Consider the following 20,098-nt stretch of genomic DNA (forward strand, 5'->3'; position numbering starts at 1 on the left):
GAGCTGGAGAAAGAGGATGTCCCAAAAGGTTCAAGGACAGAATCAATTTGGCTAGAGCCAAGGAACAAAAACAGTGCAATTACATTGCTCGGTGTAGTCTATAGACCGCTAAGTAGTAAGGAGGGTGTAGAAGAACAAATCTGCAGCAAAATTATGGAGAGATGCAGGCATTATAGAGTAGTTAAAATGGGAGACTTTAATTACCCGGATGTAGACTGGGACAGTGGTAGTGTAAAGGGCTGAGAGGGGCAAAAGTTCCTAGATTGTGTTCAGGAGAATTTTCTACAGCAGTGTTTGTGTCGAATCCAACAAGAAAATATGCACTGTTGGACCTGGTTCTTGGAAATGAGACGGACCAAGTAGATCAAGTGTCAGTGGGGGAACATTTAGGAGACAGTGATCATTATATTGTACATTTTAGGATGATGATAGAAAAGAACGCTAGGCAATCCAGAGTAAAAATAATTAATTGGACAAGAGCTGACTTCAATGGGGCAAGAACGGAGCTGGGACAGATAGACTGGAATGAAAGATTGGTAGGAGAAACTGTGGCTGAACAATGGGCTACCTTCAAAAAAGAATTGGTTCAGGCACAATCAAGGTATATTCCATTGAAAGAGAAAGGTAGGACAAATAAATTCAGAGCTCCCTGGATGAAAAAGGAGATTGAAATTAAGATAAAGAAGAAAACAGATGTCAGGTAGAAAATACAATTGAGAGCCTAGAGGGATACAGAAGGTTGAAAAGGGATGTGAGAAAGCATATTAGAGAAGCAAAGAGGGATTATGAGAAAAGACTGGCAGCCAACATAAAGGGGAATCCCAAAGTCTTCTACAGGCGTATAAATAGTTAAAATGGTGGTAAAAGGAGTACAGCCGATTAGGGACCTAAAAGGGAATTCACATGAAGGGGCCATGGCTGAGGTATTAAATGAATACCTTGCATCCGGCTTTACCAAGGAGGTAGATGCTACCCAGGCCACGGCGACAGACGAGGGAACTCTGTCACTAGAAGGGTTCAAAATTGAAAAGGAGGAAGTGTTGAATAGACTGTCGGTACTGAAAGTTGACAAGGCACTGGGGCCAGATGAGATGCATCCAAGGATATTGAAGGAAGTGAAAGTAGAAATTGCAGGGGCATTGGCCATAATCTTTCAGACTTCCCTAGGCACAGAGGTGGTGCCAGAGGACTGGAGAATTGCAAACATTATGCCCTTGTTCAAAAAAGGTTATAAGGATAAGCCCAGCAATTACAGGCCAGCCAGTTTAACTTCAGTGGTGGGCAAGATTCCAGAAGCAATTATTCGGGATAGAATTAGAGGTCACATGGAAAAATATGGGTTGATAAAGAAGAGCCTGCATGGATTTCTCAAGGGGAAATCGTGTTTAACTAACTTGCTGGAGTTTTTTGAAGAGGTAGCAGAAAAGGTTGATGAGGGTAATGCTGTTGATGTGGTGTACATGAACTTTCAAAAGGCATTTGACACAATGCCACACAACAGGCTTGTGAGAAAAGTTATTGCTCACGGAATAAAAGGGACAGTAGCAATGTGGGTACAAAATTGGCTGAAAAATAGGAAGCAGAGAGTAATGGTCAATGGATATTTTTCGGGCTTGAGGGAGGTTTGTAGTGGAGTTCCCCAGGGTCTATATTGGGACCCTTGCTTTTCTTGATATATATTAATGATCTAGATCTTGGTGTGCAGAGGACAATTTCAATGTTTGCAGATGATACGAAGCTTGAGAGTGTTGTGAACTGCGAGGGCAGTTTGGAACTTCAAGAGGGCATAGGCAAGTTGGTGGAGTGGCCAGATAGGTGGCAGATGAAGTTCAATGCAGAGAAGTGTGAGGTGATGCATTTTGGTAGGAAGAACACGGACAGACAATTAAAAAAAAGGGTGAAATTTTGAAGGGGTTGCAGGAGCAGAAAGACCTGGGTGTATATGTGCATAGATCATTGAAGGTGGCAGGACAGATGGAGAGAGCAGTTAATAAAGCATATGGTATCCTGGGCTTTATTAATTGGGACATAGAGTACAAGAGCAGGGAGGTAATGCTGAATTTATATAAGACACTTGTTAGACCTCAGCTGGAATATTTTGTACTGTTCTGGGCATCATATCATAGGAAGGATGAGAGAGGTTTACAAGAATGGTTCCAGGAATAAGAAACTTCAGCTATGAGGATAGATTGGAGAGGTTGGGACTGTTCTCCTAGGAGAGAAGAAAGCTGAGAGGAGATTCGATAGAGATGTTCAAAATCATGAGGTGGCTGGACAGAGTAGATAGGGAGGAGCTATTCCCACTTGCAAAAGGACCAAGAATGAGAAGGCACAGATTTAAAGCGATTTGAAAAGAAGAGGTGTGATGTGAGAAAAAACTTTTTCACACAACGAGTGGTTCAGGTCTGGAATGCGCTGCCTGGAAGTGTGGTGGAGGCAGGTTCAATTGAGGCATTCAAGAGGACATTAGATGATTATTTGAAAAGAAACAATGGGCAGGGATACAGGGAAAAGGCAGAGCAATGACACTAGGTTCATAATGCTCATTTAGAGATCCGGTGCAGACATGATGGGCCAAATGGCCTCCTCCTGTGCCGTTAATATTCTGTGATTCTAGAACGACATCCCTACTACTCTCCCACCATCAGAAGGTGCAGGTGGAATCTTGATTTACTGTCTTATCTCAAGAACAGCAACATGCTGATCTCTTCACATGTGCTAGTTACTCCCATTGCCCTTCATAAAACTACATGCTCGCTAATTCACTTCCTAAGTATTATCGCTATCCAGTGGGTATTATATACCTAGAGTGACATTATGCCACATCCCCTACTGGTGTCAAATCGGGCAGAAAACATCTCTATTATGCTATCATATACTAACCAAAAAATACATCAAGTTAGTTATTTCAGTGGCATTGATAATAAGTATGCCTGTGCATGCCCTTGTGGGGTTTGGATGATGTCTGCTTGCCACTGACCATAGAATATTTAATACTTAATTTATTTTGACAATTTAGTATTTCTAAATTGCTCAATTTACTCTAATTAGAGAGAAACCCCGTAGCGAATCCTAATCGAACATTTAGTCCCAGAGGCCAGTAATAACTGAACTGTGTCAAAAATACAGCATCAATAGTCTCAGTCAGAAAGTCATTACTACGATTAATTTCTCTATTAGAACTTAAGTCCTGTAGATAGCTTAGTGCACAAGGGTTTTATTAGGTTATGAAATTGGAAACTTGAAAAAAGTAACGGGAGACAGAACACTCAAACTAGAGATTTTTTCCCTTAAACTTAAGTTTCAGAGTGCTTGAAAGTAACTACTACATAAATGACCGGTCTCAGATCTCAGCACCTGGTTTTGAAATTTGTAATAACATCTCCAGGCTCTCAGAACACTGTTTCCTCCCCTTTCCATTGGTCTTCCACATCCCCTCACACTGAGTTTCCTGTGTCTCCCTTTCCACCACTTTCATCTAACAAATATTCCTGAGCATGAACAGCTACACTTTCATTTTTATATGGCCTTCTTCAACCTCCTAAAGGGAGTAGGAGCAAGAATAGCACAACCCTTAAAACATCCCCTAAACTGGCAAAACATTCATTTAACTCATCCTTAGGTCACAAAATGGAACTCTACCTTATTCCAATCATCTGACACATTTTATTTAAAAATTCAGATACTTAACAAGAAACACAATGGCACAACAAATAAATAAGACCCTTATCCTCCCGAAATCACAGATCTTAGGTGCAAGCGATCTTTGAATGTACAGTCTATTTTGTTTCAAAGAAAGCAGGGGTCCCTACAAACTAAGTAACCTCATTTTCTTTGTCACAGCATCTACAGCCTGCCTACCACAGGTGTCTGTTGTGTGGCACATAACAGGACCAAGAAGTCACAACAGTGGATAACAAGAAGGTTTCTTGAGTTGGCAGCCCTAACAACTTACGCTTAAGATTAGTTCAAGCAGTTAGATCCAGTGGAATAACTTCACCTGAGCTGAAGGCTTTCTACCTGAAGGGTTTTAACAAATGTAGACCGTATTCAGCAACTTCTCTTTCCAACCTCTGTTTGGAAACAGCATAATGAAGAATGTGTGAATCATTAGCTTCAAAAATAGATTTGTGAATGGAGTTAATTCTGTTCATGTAACCAAGTAAAACAGAATTCTTGATCCAGCTCAGGTTTACTGGCAAGTGGTGAGAATGAGGGGATTGACTAAGTTGGTTTATCTGACCTCACTTTTAGACAAAATTTCTCTCCCCTTGCTTTCATGCTCCATGCATTTATGCACGTGCACTCCAACCCTGTCTTAGCCTGCTCTACTCTCCCATTTCAAGAATACTCGTTATTCTAATGCTGTTTCTCTCTCCCAGGTCTCAATACAACAGTGTTTCACCTGAAAGGAGACACTTGTGACAGTACAGCACTCCTTAAGTACTGCATTCAAGTGCCAGTGTTGATTGTGCTCAAGTTTTTGTAGTGGGATGTGAACCCATAGGTAAGAGTGTTCCACTGACTCAAGGTGAAGACTTGTTCCCATTTCATATTGCTTCCATTTCCATGAAATTTTGAGGCCCATAATCAAGTGAATTCAGATCATATTGCCCCATGCCTCCTTAATCCCCAGTATTCTATAACATTGTTACCATTAACTGCCACAAAGGTAGGCAGGTAACATGTCAACTCTCCTGTAGAGGCTGTTTTGTGAATTGGTGGAAATTGCCTCAGGTTCCTTCAAAGAAAGCAGTCCACCTCCATTCAGCATCGATCCACTCCTGAAGAGACAGAAACTTTGCCTGCAGCACACTTGCAGGCACATATTATACCATCCTATTGTGCCACGGTCATGCTACTTCCACACAAATCATATTCTTCTGCTGCAAATCACAGCAGAGCAGCAGGAATGTAGCATGCAGCAACGAAATAGTCTGTTGAAAGCAAATTGGCACAAGGACATCACTGTACAATATATCTCCAAAAGGGGAAATAATTCCATGCAGAAGTCTGAAACAGCTGTTACAAAATATTCCTCCCACTTTGCAGTGTTTTTTCCATATGTGTTAAAGGGAATTCTAGACCCAATTAGAATATGCAAAGAGGGCTTAATTGGCATAATTCATTAATGTTTATCCTAGCAGCATAATTATCCATTTCAGTTAAATCAGATAATATTTGAGATTCTTAAACTAAAAGGTAAAGTGAATTTTCTAATGAATTCAATTATAACGTGCAAGTTAGATCTAATTGGCATAACTCATGAATATGCACTCCACCATAATGCAACAATTACACTCTCCAATTTTCAAAGACAGTTCTTTTGAGCTATAGAGCAAAAGTCTCATTTCAAATAAACTAAATTTTAAAAAGCAAATTAGGCCTAATTCACATCATTTAACCACATTTACTCTGACATGGCATAATAATTATACCACCAGCTTTGGGACAACAGAGATTGTGCATTTTGAGTTCCAAACTGGATCTTCTAAATAACTTAATTTGCATTGGAAAGTTAGGCCCAGGAATCATAATTCAGTAACGATCTAAAGATTGCATTTGTACATGTTGTTCTTTTAAATCAATTCTGCTTACCATTTTAAATCATTGCACTTTGAAACCAGGAGCCCCAGAATCAGACTGTAAGTCCCAGCAAGCGCACCCATGCCTCCATAATCCCCACTGTTCAGGAAACATAACAGTCCTCTTCATGATTCATGGGATTATACAGCTTTGGTTCTTCACTTCAGCATCAGTTTCCCAAAGAGCCAGCTAACCTATTCCCCTTTCCTGTGGCCCACCCCCTGCACCCACAGCTCCACAAATTGTTCCCCACCAAGTCACCATCTAATTCCCTCCCTAAATCACCAGTGAATCTCCTTCTTGACACTGCTGCAGGCTGCGTACTTCAGACCATAACAATGCACTGTGAAAACACATTTCTCCTGATCTCCCCTCTGGTAATGAAAGTGGAGCTAGAGTTTGCAACCACTTCTGCTCATTATGAACATCCTTGCAGCTGTTTAGATTTGTATACAAGAAACACAATCACTCCGAGTGAGGAAAATGAAACCAGCTAATCAGCGAATAATCTTGTGAATGGATTTTGCAGGGCACTTATGCACAAAATACCTTTCAGATTCTACTCTGAAATTTTGATGTTTTCCCATTCAGCTGTCAGTTTTAATCAGTTTTGGGTGGCTTATATCTCGTTTCCATTTCCAATATGGAAATAAATTTTAATTGGTACTTACTACTGTGGAGAAGAGAAGAATGCAGGTCCACATTATGGAATGCAATCAAGCTGCACATTGAAATTTGTTTTAGAATATATTGCATTCGGCTGAACTGAAAAAATTCTTAGATTTTATCCATGACACTATTTTCTCTCCTGAAAAAAGGTTTTGTATCAATTGCTTCTCATTTGGATGAAGGTGTGTGTGTATGTATGTCTGGCTCTGCGTGTGCGCATGTCCGCATCCCTGCACGTTTCTGTGCGTGTGGTGTTGGGGGGGGGGGGGGGGGGGGGGGGTGGTGGAGTGATTGGGGAATTGTATGAAGTAACTACACGGCTGAATCGGATCAACTTGTTGGACCATTTGGTCTTTAACTATCTTTTTTGCACATTTGTATGTTGGACTTCTGTTGTGTTGCGGGTTTGTACTGGTTGATGATGAATTGGCTGTCCATTGTTGGTACTGTGATCAGGTAGATGCTGTACAAAGTTGGAGGAAGAAGCATGGAAACAGCTCCAGCAGAAAGGTCACAGTGGAGCTGTTCATGATAGTGGATTCATTTTTAAAACCAGTCATTTGTGAAGTTCTCACCATCATTAAACCACTTTTAAAACACCCGAGTTCAACTGTTATTACAATGTTGTTGCAAAATTGATTGCAAATGTGCTTTGGGATATATGATTGAGATAAAAATGGAGCTAACATGGTGAACACTTGGCAAGATTAGAGATTAGCCATAGACAAAGAAGGTTTGTAAATTTACACCAGTTAAGTCCCAGGGTGGACAACCATTTTGCGGGATTGTCCCATAATTTCAGTTTTCACCCTGTGTTGGCTCCCCAGGACATCATTTGTCCCGTATTCCTCAGGCAGTGATTGGGAGACTGCTGGGGAGTCTCCTCTGGCCACTGCCCTTGTATCTTTGGTTTTGTTCAGGTGTCATGAAGCTATTAATGTATACAATATTATTGGAATTTTTTTTAAAATAGAAGTTTAGTCTGTAGTTGTGTCTTAATTGGGTTAAAGCCAGCTAGCTTTGATGTATACTGGTTTTGAAATTTAAGAGAGGTAGAGTGCATTTGCATTTTGTTGAATCGGGCATTCAAGAGGGGGAATGAAATCTCGCACCTAGCTACAGAGACCAAGCAATGTTTATATTACTAATAAAATTGATGCTATGAAAGGGGTTTTATTGTTAGAAGAGGTGGAGTTCAAAGGAGCTGGTGAGACAATGAGAATTTACATTCAATGAGATGTGCTAGGTGGACTCGAAACGTCGACTCTTTTCTTCTCCGCCGATGCTGCCAGACCTGCTGAGTTTTTCCAGGTAATTCTGTTTTTGTTTTATAACCGACTGCAGTTTTGTGTGCAGGGCAGAAACAATGTAAGATCAAAGCCTGTAAGCCTACCACTGTGTCTGCAAAAGAACCAAAGTGAAAGGACCTCATTTTTAATTTGTATGGTGAAAATGCTTTGCCTGGTGTCTGCTTAAAGTCTATTGGTTGCTGTTGCCTTAGTGGAGATTAGTTTGGAAATTTGTTAAAAGCGATGATAGTAGTAATTTGTAGCCATGTTTAACTTCTGTAAATTAATAAATGTCTCATGTAGTTTGATATAAAAGCCTCTCGAGAGCTGGTGGTATAATTCCTGAATTTAGAGCCGCATCTCAAATATACCACATAAAATATAGGTTATGACAGTTGTTTAAAATTTCCCTCTGGAATTTATAAATAACTCAGCTTTACCAGCTGCTGGGTCATAACATCAGGTGCACTGCGCACCTGCGTATTCACAGCGCACCTGCGTATGCACCGCGCACCTGCGTATGCACCGCGCACCTGCGTATGCACCGCGCACCTGCGTATGCACTGCGCACCTGCATATGCACTGCGCACCTGCTAATGCACTGCTGTCATCCCACTCGGCCATGAGGTAACTGGAAGAAGAAGGGAAGGCGGAGAGATTGAATTGTCGGACATTGGCAGACAGCTGAAAGCAGGAAAGAAAAGCCTGTCCGAGACAGAGCAGAGCAACAAGCACAGTCAAGAAAGAGAGAGACAGGGAGAGAACGTTACAGCAACAGACAAGAGCACACAGGAGCAGGGCAGGCAGTGGAGAGCAATACCTCCAGCCTAGGCCTAGGGTTAGAGAGAAGGGCTGGAGCTGGTTTCCCCTTCCCGGGAGGGAGCCTGTGCCATGGGTAAGGCAGCAAGAGAGTGAGTGGACCAAAGCTCAGCCCCAGCATTCAGCAGCAGAGCCATCACTGCCAAGGTGACCAGCTCCAACTTGGGATGCTGCTGCTTTGCTGATGACTTGGTGCCGGTCGGCATTGACATGGACAGCAGACTGAAGCTGGTGAGCTCTCGGGTAGATGGAATGGGATTTGGAAGTGAGTGATAAACCTTATCCAAAGCTGTGCAGATGGGGCTGTGGCTCAGGCTGGCTGTAATGTGCCCACTGCGAGGTATTTGAGTGATTGTGACTGTGAATTGAAAGAGAGTTGGGGTTAAATATGGAGTTGCTTGTTTGTGTCAGTGTTTTTTTCTATTCAGTCATGGGATGTGGCCGCTGCCAGCATTTATTGCCCATCCTAACCACACTGCTGTGGGAGGGAGTCATATGTAGGCCAGACCAGATAAGGACGACAGATTTCCTTCCCTAAAGGACATTAGTGAACCAGATGGGTTTTTACAACAATCGAAGATGGTTTTATGGTCATCATCAGACTTTTAATTCCAGATTTTTATTGAATTTAAATTTCACCATCTGCCTTGGTGGGATTTGAACCCTGTTCCCAGAGAATTACCCTGGATCTCTGGAATACTAGTCCAGTGACAATGCCACTGTGCCAGTGTCCCCCCTTCTGGTTGTAGAATACAGATAGAATGATTCACCCTTGATTAAATATGTATTTCTGGTGCGTTGAGTTTCTTCTGTATAATTTGAGTTACTGCAGTTGGTCCAATTCATTTAACCTCTTCTCTTCTGCTCTACCATCTTCTCCGATATTCCCCTTCTCTCCCCTTTTCCAGTTTTCTTTCACTGGGGTACAGCTTCACATATATTACCAGCCTTCCTTTTGGGCACCCTTGTCCAAGTGCTGTTCCGAATGCATGAGCTGAGTTAGTGCTGGTGGTTGGGCTGTTTAACCAAGGGGGGCATCACAATGGAGCCCTAATCACGTCTGCCTCACTGAGGAGGGAATCATTTACAATCAGGAGCTAAAAATATTCTTGTCTCTGATTTCCAGTTTTTCCCCCGTTCCCTAAAATAGGGCACAGTGTGTCTGCACCACAGTCTGTATGAACCACTGCAACAGCACCTAAAAGGGCAGGTGAGAGGAGGACCCAGAGACAGACTGCAGCATCTAAAAGAGTGAGAGAGAGGAAGACCTGGAGACAGACAACTGGATCTAAAGGGGTGGGAGGGAGGAGGACCCGGAGACAGACAGCAGTATCTAAAGGAGCAGGAGAGAGGAGGACCCGGAGACAGACAGCAGCACCACAAGGAGTGAGATAGAGGAGGACCCAGAGACAGACAGCAATACCTAAAGGGGTGGGAGAGAGGAAGACCCGGAGACAGACAGTAGCAGCTAAAGGAGCGGGAGAGAGGAGGACCCGGAGGCAAACAGCAGTATTTAACGGAGCAGGAGAGAGGAGGACCCTGAGGCAAACAAGCACAGATTGGAACTGTGTATTACTGAGAGTGTGGTGAGTGGGGGAATTCAGTGAGGAGAGGAAGGAGGCGTTCCTTTGCTTTTGTTTTCTTCTAACTTTTTCACCCTGTAGGAATTGGTTCTTACTTTACTACAAGGAAAGAAGCTAACTGTTTGGTGAGTATCTGATAAGTGGTTAAGGTCTATTCCATTCATAAGGTTTAAAATAGTAAGTTTGGTGATTAAGTTTAATCAAATATATAAAAAAGAGGAAATAAATAATTGAATAATATAATTAAGTAGTTAATTAAAACACATTAAGGATGGCAGGACAGGTGATGTGTCACGGCTGCAGCATGTGGGAATTCCTGGATGCCAGTGTGATCCAGAGCAAACATGTCTGCAGTAAGCTTCGGCTCAGAGTTATTGAGCTGGAGGCTGAGACAGACACTGCAACACATCAGGGAGCGGGATAGTTGGCTAGATGTCACACCTCTCAGGGTAGGGTCTTCCGATTTGTTCAGTGGTCAGGGACAGCAGGGTGTGACTGCAAGTGAGGCAGGTAAGGGGACCCTGATGGCAGGGGTGCAGGAGCCTCAGCCTTTGCAATTGTCCAATAGGTTTGAAGTTCTCTCAGCTTGTTTGGATGAGAGCGAGGGCTGCTGGGTGGATGAGCTGACTGACCATGGCACCATGGTACAGGAAGCCATTCAAGTGGGGGGAGCAAAAAGAAATGTAGTGGTAGTAGGGGACAGTATGGCGAGGGTGATTGTCACTGTTCTCTGCAGCAAAGAGCAAGAGTCCAAATGGTGCCTGCCCGGTGTCAGTGTTCAGGACATCGGCTCAGGGCTTGAGAGGAACTTGCAGTGGGAATGGGAGGATCCAGTCATCATGGTTCATGTATGTACCAACGACATGGGCAGTACAAGGAAAGAGGTTCTGCATAGACTGTGAGGAGTTAGGCACTAAATTAAAAAACAGAACGTGAAAGGTCATAATCTCTGGATTATTACCTGAGCCACATGCAAATTGGCATAGCATATATAAAATTAGAAAGATGAACGCATGCCTCAAAGGCTGGTCTGGGAGAACTGGTTCTGGTTCGTGGGACACTGGCACTAGCACTGCAGAAAGTGGGGGGTGTAACTGTTGGGACAGTCTACACCCAAACTGTGCTGGTATGGCTATAATCATGGGGGATTTTAATCTACATATAGACTAGAAAAATCAGATCGGCAAAGATAGCCTAGGTGAGGAATTCATAGAATGATTTTGGGATAGTTTCTTAGAACAGCATGTTCTGATGCCAACCAGAGGGCAGGCTATACTAGGCCTGGTGTTGCACAACAAAATAAGATTAATTAATGACCTCATAGTGAAGGCCCCCTCGGTGGCATCGAAATATGATTGAGTTTTACATTCAGTTTGAGGGAGAGAAGAGTGGGGCTAAGACTCGGATTTTAAAATTAACTAAGGGCAATTATAAGGACATGAAAGTAGAGCTAGCTAAAGTGAACTGACAAATTAGTTTAAAGGGTAGGTTATTGGAGGTTCAGTGACAGGCATTTAAGACAATATTTCAGAAATCACAGGATAGATACATTCCAATGAGAACGAGAGAGAGAAATTCCAAGGGGAGGACCCACCATCTCTGGTTAACTAAAAAAGTTAAAGATAGTATCAAACTTAAAGAAAAAACAAATAATTGCGAAGGATGGATGGCAGTTCATAAGATTGGACAGAATATAAAGAATAGCAAAGAATGACAATAAAGATTAATAAGGAAGGAAAAAGTAGAGTATGAAAGAAGGCTAGCTAGAAATATAACGGTACATAGTAAGAGCTTCTATAGATATTTAAAAAGAAAAGAGTTAATAAAGTGAGCGTTGATCCTATAGAAAGTGAGTCTGGGGAATTAATAATGGAAAATAAAGAGATGGCAGATGAATTGAAAGGCATTTTGCATCAGTCTTCACTTTAGAGGATAAAAGTAATATTCCAGAAATAGTTGTAAATTATGAAATGGAAGGGAGGGAGGAACTCAAGAAAATTACAATCAGCAGGGAAGTGGTACTGAGCAAATTGCTCAGTTGAGAAAAGCAGAACATATGGACATGTTTTTCCATTTGCAAAGGACAGGGCCCTGTGTGTGAATATATGTAGCTTTGTATCTTCTACATAGGAATACAGGATTTAGGAGCAGGAGTAGGCTATTCGGCCCTTCAAGCCTGCTCCACCATTCAATAAGACGATGGTTGATCTAGTTGTAGTCTCAGCTCCATTTTCCTGTCTGCACCCCATAACCTTTGACTCCCTTGACTAACAAAAATCTATCTAACTCAGCCTTGAATAAATTTAAAGACCTGGTCTCCACTACTTTCTGGGGAAGAGAATTCCGCACTCTTAAAAACCCTCAGAGAAAGAATTTATAAGAATTTATATCTTAAAAGGGAGACCTCTTATTCTTAAACTTTTTCCCTGAGTTTTAGTTTCCCCACAAGAGGAAACATCCCTCTGATACCCACCCTAATCAGTCCCCTCAAGGTCTCACATTTCAATAAGCTCATCCCTCATTCTTCTAAACTCCAGTGGGTACAGGCCCAACTTATTCAACCTTTCTTCATAAGATAAGCCCTTCATCCCAGGAATGAGTTGAGTGAATCTTCTCTGAACTGCTTCTAAAGCAACTTTTTCCAAAATAAGGAAACCAAAACTGTACACACTTCTCCAGATGTGGCCCTGTACAGCTGCAATAAAACTTCCCCACTTTTATAATGCATTCCTCTTGCAATAAATGCCAATATTCCATTTGCCTTCCAAATCACTTGTTGTACCTGCATACTAACTTTGTGATTCATGTACCAGGGCACCCAGATCCCTCTGCACCGCTGAGTTCTGCGATCACTCTCCATTTAAACAGTAATTCTAGCACATGTAAGTGAGCCACGCTGTGATCCCAACTGGTAATCTTAAATTGGTTGCTAGCATAATTTGTAGCACAGTCAAGATTGTTTAATAGGTTTTGTCCAATCACAAAAATACATGTAATGCTGGACACTATGTTCTCAGTTTTACAAGCAAGGACTGGTTGAGTACGGTCAATGCTTTGCCTGTTGCGAATAGTTGAAGGGACATGCTGTTTGATACGATCCACCAGGCACTGGGACATACAGCCTAAATATCTAGCATCACACCGGCACTGAAATCCATATATCACATTACTCATTTGTGCAATAGGCAGAATGTCTTTTTGGCTTGACGGCAGCATCCTGTTGTTGGAGAATAGCATTTGTATTGCTACTGCATAGTAGCAGCGTCAAATGGCTAGCTTCGCTTGTTGCTCAAATTTTTGAGACACTTTACCCTTCCAGGGTAATCTGAAGTAGACTGGGCACTTTTCAGGACCGAAAGTGGCAGCCTTATGCCTACTCATGAGTTTGTGCGATATACAGCATGAAATGATGTGATGTAGCCATTATTCTGCAGGATGGCTTTGATGCAGCCTATTTCAGCATCAAGCTTTCACAGTGAGCAAATGGCTCAGGCCCTATTTATGAGACTGCCGATAAGGCCCAACACCTTCAAGAGTAAGAATGTTGCATCATTAAGGCCACAATGTGTATAGTTCATTGTGGCTTTCAAGACCAGTTCAGTCAAGTACAGTCAGGATGCGGGATTGCCCTGAGCCACGTCGAAACAGCCAATTCCTGCTGTAGCCTTGGTAATGCAGCAACAAAGCTCACTTTTCTATCTTGCTGAGCTTGGGACCAGCTGTGATGGAGTCACCAAATAGGCTTCTAGATTACTGAACTGAAAAATTGAGCTGTCATCAGAGGAAGTACATCAGGTTACCCAGAACAGATAACAGGAGCACTCTGACTAGTTCAGTAAGAGTAACAAAGTTAAAACTAAATATATAGTTCAGAGTAAAGAAATGTTTGACATAAAACAGAGATAAAAATGGCTTTTCAATAAAACAACAAATCCATATGCCTTAAATAACTTCTCCCTCCACTAATTTGGTGCCATTTTGTAAACTTGGTTCAATCCCAAATGTTTATTGGGGAGGGGAAGAGAGAAAAGAACAATTTGCAATCGTCTCTTTGGATTCTTGTTAAAGACAAGATGGGTTATTTTAAAATCAGAGAAAGGACTATCTAACCATGAAAACTGTTCCCTGCATCCGAGTTAATTATTTCTTATTTATTCTTTCATAGGATGTGGCGTCACTGGCTAGGCCAGCATTTACTGCCCATCCCTAATTGTCCTTGAGAAGGTGGTGGTGAGCCGCCTCCTTGAACTGCTGAAGTCTCTGTGTTGTAGGTACACTCACAGTACTATTAGGGAGAGAGCTCCAGGATTTTGACACAGAGGCAGTGAAGGAACAGCAATATATTTCCAAGTCAGGATGGTGCATGGCTTGGAGGGAAACTTCCAGGTGGTGGTGCTCCCAAGCATCTACTATCCTCGTTCTTCTAGGTGGTGGAGCCATGGATTTGGAAGGTGCTGTCGAAGGAACCTGGTGAGTTGCTGCAGTGCATCTTGTATACGGTGCACATTGCTGCCACTGTGCATCGGCGGTGGACGAATGTTGAAGGTTGTAGATGGGGTGTCAATCAAGCGGGCTGCTTTGTCCTTGATGGTGTTGAGCTTCTTGGGTGTTGTTGGAGCTGCACTCACCCAGGCTAGTAGAGTATTCCACTATACTCCTGACTTGTGCCTTGCAGATGGTGGACTGGGTTTAGGAGCCAGGAGGTGAGTTGCCCACCACTGAATTCAAAGCCTCTGACTGTTGTTAGTTATTCGTAACTCACTGCATCTTGGTGATGGTCTCTGTATGCTACATATGATTTTTGCTTGGTAGATCAAAGTTTAATTAGTCATTAAAAAGGAAAAGCTTTTCTTAATTTCAAGAATTCCTGTTGTAGAATCAGAGAGGAGCGCGAAGCTCGGTGACAAAGTAAAAACAAACAACGCTCTGCTCAACAGCAACTACCTGCAACTTCTGTAGCTTTGATGACAGAGAAAAACATCCTAGAATGCTTGTCAAAAGGAGTAAAGCCAAAGCTGGAGTGCGAGAAGAGTTAGAGGTAGTGACCAAAGTAAGTTCAAAGAGGCAGAGTTTGAGTGGGCTTTTCATGTAGGAAGGGGGAAAGGTTCCAGAAGAAGGTTCCAGAATGCTGTGGCAACCGAAGGTTCTGTCATCAGTAATGCCATGGAAGTATGCGTGATCTGCTATCAGTGGGACTGGAAAAATAACTTGTATCAGCTGGGACACAAGACTGAGAGATGGGGATTGCAGAGGCCAGGTGCAGTGAAGACATGGAGACTGTAAATGAGAACTCTGAGGTCAAGCTTTTGGAGGGGAAGTTGGTGTCAGTGAGGGTAGGGAATATACAGTAGGCTGTATGAATACCACCTATTATTAACTTTATCTCCATAGTTGAGGAAAGTGGATGTGATCTTTAGAATGACACCATCTGTGTGGATAGAGACTGCAATGAGACCAGCAAAGGGAAAGAAATGTGAATGAATTAGCATTAAAATAGTAGGTAGTACAGACCGGAGTATTGCTGAAAAAGAGAAACATGGCGAAGCTTCGAATTGAGAGAGCATGAGCGAGAAATAGAAACGTACATCAATTCTTAAAAAATTATTCTTTCATGGGATGTAGGTGTTGCTGGTAAGGCCAGCATTTGTTGCCCATTACTAATTTCCTTTGAGCTAAGGCCATTTCAGAGGGCATTTAAGAGTCAACCACATTGCTATGGGCCTGGAGTCACATGTAGGCCAGACCAGGTAAATGGTAGATTTCCTTCTCTAAAGAGCATTAGTGAACTAGATGGGTTTTTGCAGCAATTGATGATAGCTTGATGGTCACCATTATTGAGATGAGCTTTCAATTCCAGATTGATTAATTGAATTTAAATTCCACTGGCTTTTGTGGTGGGATTTGAACCCATGTCCCCAGAACATTAGCCTGGGCCTCTGGATTATTAGTCCAGTGACAGCACCACCAGCCCACCATCTCTCCCCATATTCAAGAGAAGAGAGAGAGATGAAGCAATGCTGCTTGAGAATTGATAAATGTATCTTTGCAGTGCAGCAGAAGGAAGCTGCTGTGGCACAAGATTTCAGCAATCTCAATGCAGAAATAAATCTTCAGAAATTAATTGCACTCAGACAGCTTGTGAGATTCAAAAAGCACAGGCAGTTTAGAAACTGGAGTATAACATCTGGGAATAAAGGCTAATACCTTTAAACCACATTACTGAACAATGGCACAGTACTAAGAACACAGAGTTTTGCAGTTTTGAACTGTTTAACAGCTGTTGTGGAATTACAATGCAACAGTGATACACAGCCCAGTGGCCCACTTTCAGGAAAATGCGGCTGCAAACTCAACATGCTATGATTACATTTCTTACAAGTGTTTTGCTGGCTGTTTCAGAGGCCTGAGTGTTGACCCATCGGGGGACACATTTTGACCTAATAATAGATCTTGGTAAGGAAGAGCTCATTTAGCTGAGCACTGTCCATCACAGAGAAGTTCTGAAACCAAGTCGTAAACAATAAGTAGTCAATTTGGAATGTTAAGTGCAACTGGGCACGTAAAGTTTATTTGTGCAATTGAAATGGAGATTCAAGCTATAGTTAAAGCTTAATTATTTGCACTGAGGGGTTATAATGTTCTTTAACTTTGTAAGTGGAAGGAACACAAACTTCCTGAGGCCAATGACGGCAGAAGGACAGAATTCCACCCATGAAATGGGCCATAAATTGCACTTGACAGCGTGGATGCTGGAAGGATGTCCCCCCCTTGTGGGAGAGACTAGAACTAGAGGACACAGTTTAAAGATAAGGGGTCACCCATTTAAGGCAGAGATGAGGAGAATTTTTTTTCTCTCAGAGGGTCGTGAGTCTTTGGAACTCTCTTTCCCAGAGGGTGGTGGAGGCAGGGTCATTGAATATTTTTAAGGCAAGATAGATAGATTCTCAACTAACAAAGGTGTCAAAGGTTATTGGGGGTAGGCGAAATGTGGAGTTGAAGCCACAATTAGATCAGCCATGATCTTATTGAATGGTGGAGCAGGCTTGAGGGGCCAAATGGCCTACTCCTGCTCCTAATTTGTATGTTCTCTTGGGATTTCACTCCACTTGCTGTAGCTTTTTAAATTCTCATGTGGGGAGGGAATGGGTCCATTTTCTGCCCGTTCCCCCTGATGTGCGTTGTGTATAGGGATTGCCCTGAGAATTCAGTCGTTTATGTCCTCCATAGGCCTCAGAGCTCACGACAAGATGTTGCTTGGTACTTGATGGTTTACATAACCACTGCCTTATTCTATTGCATTACTTTTATGTAAATATAAAGTGGTTGTAAACTTACACTGAACTGTGTTGCATAGTGGTCTGTCCTTGATAGCTTTGAAAAAGCTGCTATTTCTTGTTATGGAGTATATAGGAGAAATTGAGTGTGAACCAAAAATCTTCACAATAAAAATTTGGTTATAAATGCAATTCTTGTTTTATAATTCCTACATACTTGTATAGAGCTATTCTCAGTTTAAGATTATTTTAACCATATAACTCTTGGAGAGAGCGCCAACTTTAAGCAAAAAAATTGTAAACACTTATAGAGTTGGAAGATCCAAGTAATTACAACAAAGTTGTGTGCACAATGCAATAATGAATTGCACTACAACAATTTGTGTTAAATAATTTGTCTTATATTAACTTTCAATACCTAAGAGAATTCTATTTGAAATATGGCTTCAGTAATAGGACATCGATAGAAGCTGTGCTTAAATATCTTTCTATATTCAATACCCTGCATGTGGAGCAAAGAGGAACAATTTACCTTATCTGTAGACTTTATGGCCTCAGCTTGTTCTTGCGTTGGTGATATTACTGGAGAAGCATCATCATTCTGAAAAACAAGGAGAGATACAAGAATCTGAGCCAAGTGATTGCCAAAGAGAAAGATAAGAGGGAGCTCAGCCAGTGACTCTGTAAGTTTGTCCTGTTTGGCTTAGCTTTGTATTGAGCAGGGAAATCCTGATTTCAATCCCCACTCCATGCTCACTCTGCCAGGGCAGAAATAGACAGGAAAGGCACTCTGTCATTAAAGGCAGAAAAATCATGAGGGTCCAGAGTCCTGATGGAAGTGTGTATGCAGACTGCACTTGGCAGTGCTGCCCGCAATGTACAACAGATTGCTAATCCTTGCTAGGGAACAGCACTCACTTCAGTGAAGTAATGGGGTGGACTGCAGCAGGTAATGAAACCTTCATAAGAAAAGGGGAGTGAATTCTCCAGAGCTCATCTTCAGCATAAGGTTTTGGGGGGAGGGGGGTGGGAAAGAACTAAAATACTCTTAGCTGCTTTTGAACTGGGAAATATTTTAAAATGGTCGAGAGAATGGCATTTCTCTCACACTTATCTTGATGGTAATAATCAATACATATTGATCATTGAATTGTCTAAAATACCTTCAGTGAATAAATAACAACAACATCAATTAAATAACAAATTCACAGGCCAAGTTCTTAAAATTAACATATGCAGCATTTTGTTGCTGGTTATGTTTGCTGAGTTTGCTCTCTTAATATTTAAGTTGCATTTTCTTTTTCTGCCACCACATTCCCTTCCAGGAACCTTGGGCTTAGCAGCAGTCGGCATTCAGCCCTTTGAGCCTGCTCTGCCATTCAATAAGATCATGGCTGATCTGGCTGTGGCCTCAGCGCCACCTTCCTGTCCGTACGCCATAACCCTTGACTCACTTGTAGATCAAAAATCTATCTAACTCAGCCTTGAATAAATTCAATTACCCAGCCTCCAGTGCTCTCTGGGGAAGAGAATTCCACAGACTAATGACCTAGTGAGAGAAAAAAAATTCTCCTCATCACCATCTGTCATGAAGAGATTAGTATCTATAATGTTATTGGAAATTATTTTCTTAAAATAGAGTTTAGTTGTATCTGTGTGCATGTGTGTGTGTCTTAATTGGATTAAAGACAGCTAGTCTGGGTGCTTTGATGCACAGAAAGAAGTAGGTTTGAAACGGTAATTAGATAACCATGGGGAAGTTTAGAAATATAGATGTTAAGTGGGTACATTTGCATTTGTTGAATAAAGCATTCAAAAGTGGGAGTAGCTAGGAGATGCCAAGCAATGTGTTTATATGACTAATAAAATTAGCTGGATGAAAATATTATTATTAGAAGATGTGATGTTAAAAGTCTAGGATACAATGGAAAATTTACATTCAAAGGAAAAGCAAAATAAGCAAAAAGGACTTTGTGTGTGCAGAGGAATTTAAGATCTAACCGGTCAGTGTCTGCAAGGAACCTTGTTTTGAATTTGTACGGTCAAATGCGCTTTGCCTGGGGTCTTTTTAAAATCTGAGTTTTACTGTTGCCTTAAGAGAGTGTAACATAGTTGGATTAATATGGGTATTTTTCTATTTATTATAGTAGTAATTTTGTAGACATAGGTGCGTACAATTTTTGTATTAATAAATGTTTAATTTAGCTTTATAAAAAAATCTGTTGAGACTTGGTGGTCTTATTACTACTGAATTCAGTGCTGCATCTCAAACATACCAATTGAAAATATAGGTTATGACAGTTGTTCAAGTTTCCCTCTGGGATTTAAACAACTCAGCCCTCACATCGGCTGTGTCTTAATGCCATCTTTAAAGGAGACCTCTTATTCTTAAACTGTGCCCCCTAGTTCTAGTCTCTCCAACTGGAAACATCCTCCCAGTATCCACCCTGTCAAGTCCTCTCAGGATTTTATATGTTTCAATAAGATCACCTCTCAATCTTCTGAACTCCAATGGGTATAGGCCCAACCTATTCAACCTTTTTTCTTAAATTTTCAAGCATGAGCCCAGCTAGTAAGTAACTATGCAGTATGTCTGTTGTGATACCAATGTGGCTGGATCCTTTAGATTGATAAACAACTTTTCACAAAGGTGAAGTTGTTCATGCATATCAGTTAGTTTACATTGTCAAAATGATCATAATTCCAATATCAGGCCACAATTATAAGAATAATTAGGTTTTTTTTGCATCAGTTCCAGGACATCTTCATGCAAAACAGAAAGATAATGTACCTGTACCACAGGTTCATATGAAATAGTTTTTTTTAAAGAATTACTGACTTGTTCCTCTTTCTCCACCTCATTTCACTATGATATATT

The 20,098-nt window shown here is 41.6% G+C and overlaps 1 protein-coding gene across 3 annotated transcripts in view; it reads right to left on the minus strand.

Annotated features, from left to right (window-relative positions):
• ccser2a (coiled-coil serine-rich protein 2a) overlaps positions 1-20,098 on the minus strand; it is a 568,362-nt gene that overhangs the window by 132,194 nt on the left and 416,070 nt on the right. For all 3 annotated transcript variants that reach the window (XM_078530898.1, XM_078530897.1, XM_078530899.1), the window contains exon 7: positions 17,753-17,821. In XM_078530898.1, coding sequence (XP_078387024.1) covers positions 17,753-17,821 — 69 coding nt within the window. The remainder of the gene's footprint in view (positions 1-17,752; positions 17,822-20,098) is intronic.

The sequence above is a fragment of the Cetorhinus maximus genome, chromosome 27, assembly GCF_964194155.1.
Source record: "Cetorhinus maximus chromosome 27, sCetMax3.hap1.1, whole genome shotgun sequence".
NCBI classification, from domain to species: domain Eukaryota; kingdom Metazoa; phylum Chordata; class Chondrichthyes; order Lamniformes; family Cetorhinidae; genus Cetorhinus; species Cetorhinus maximus.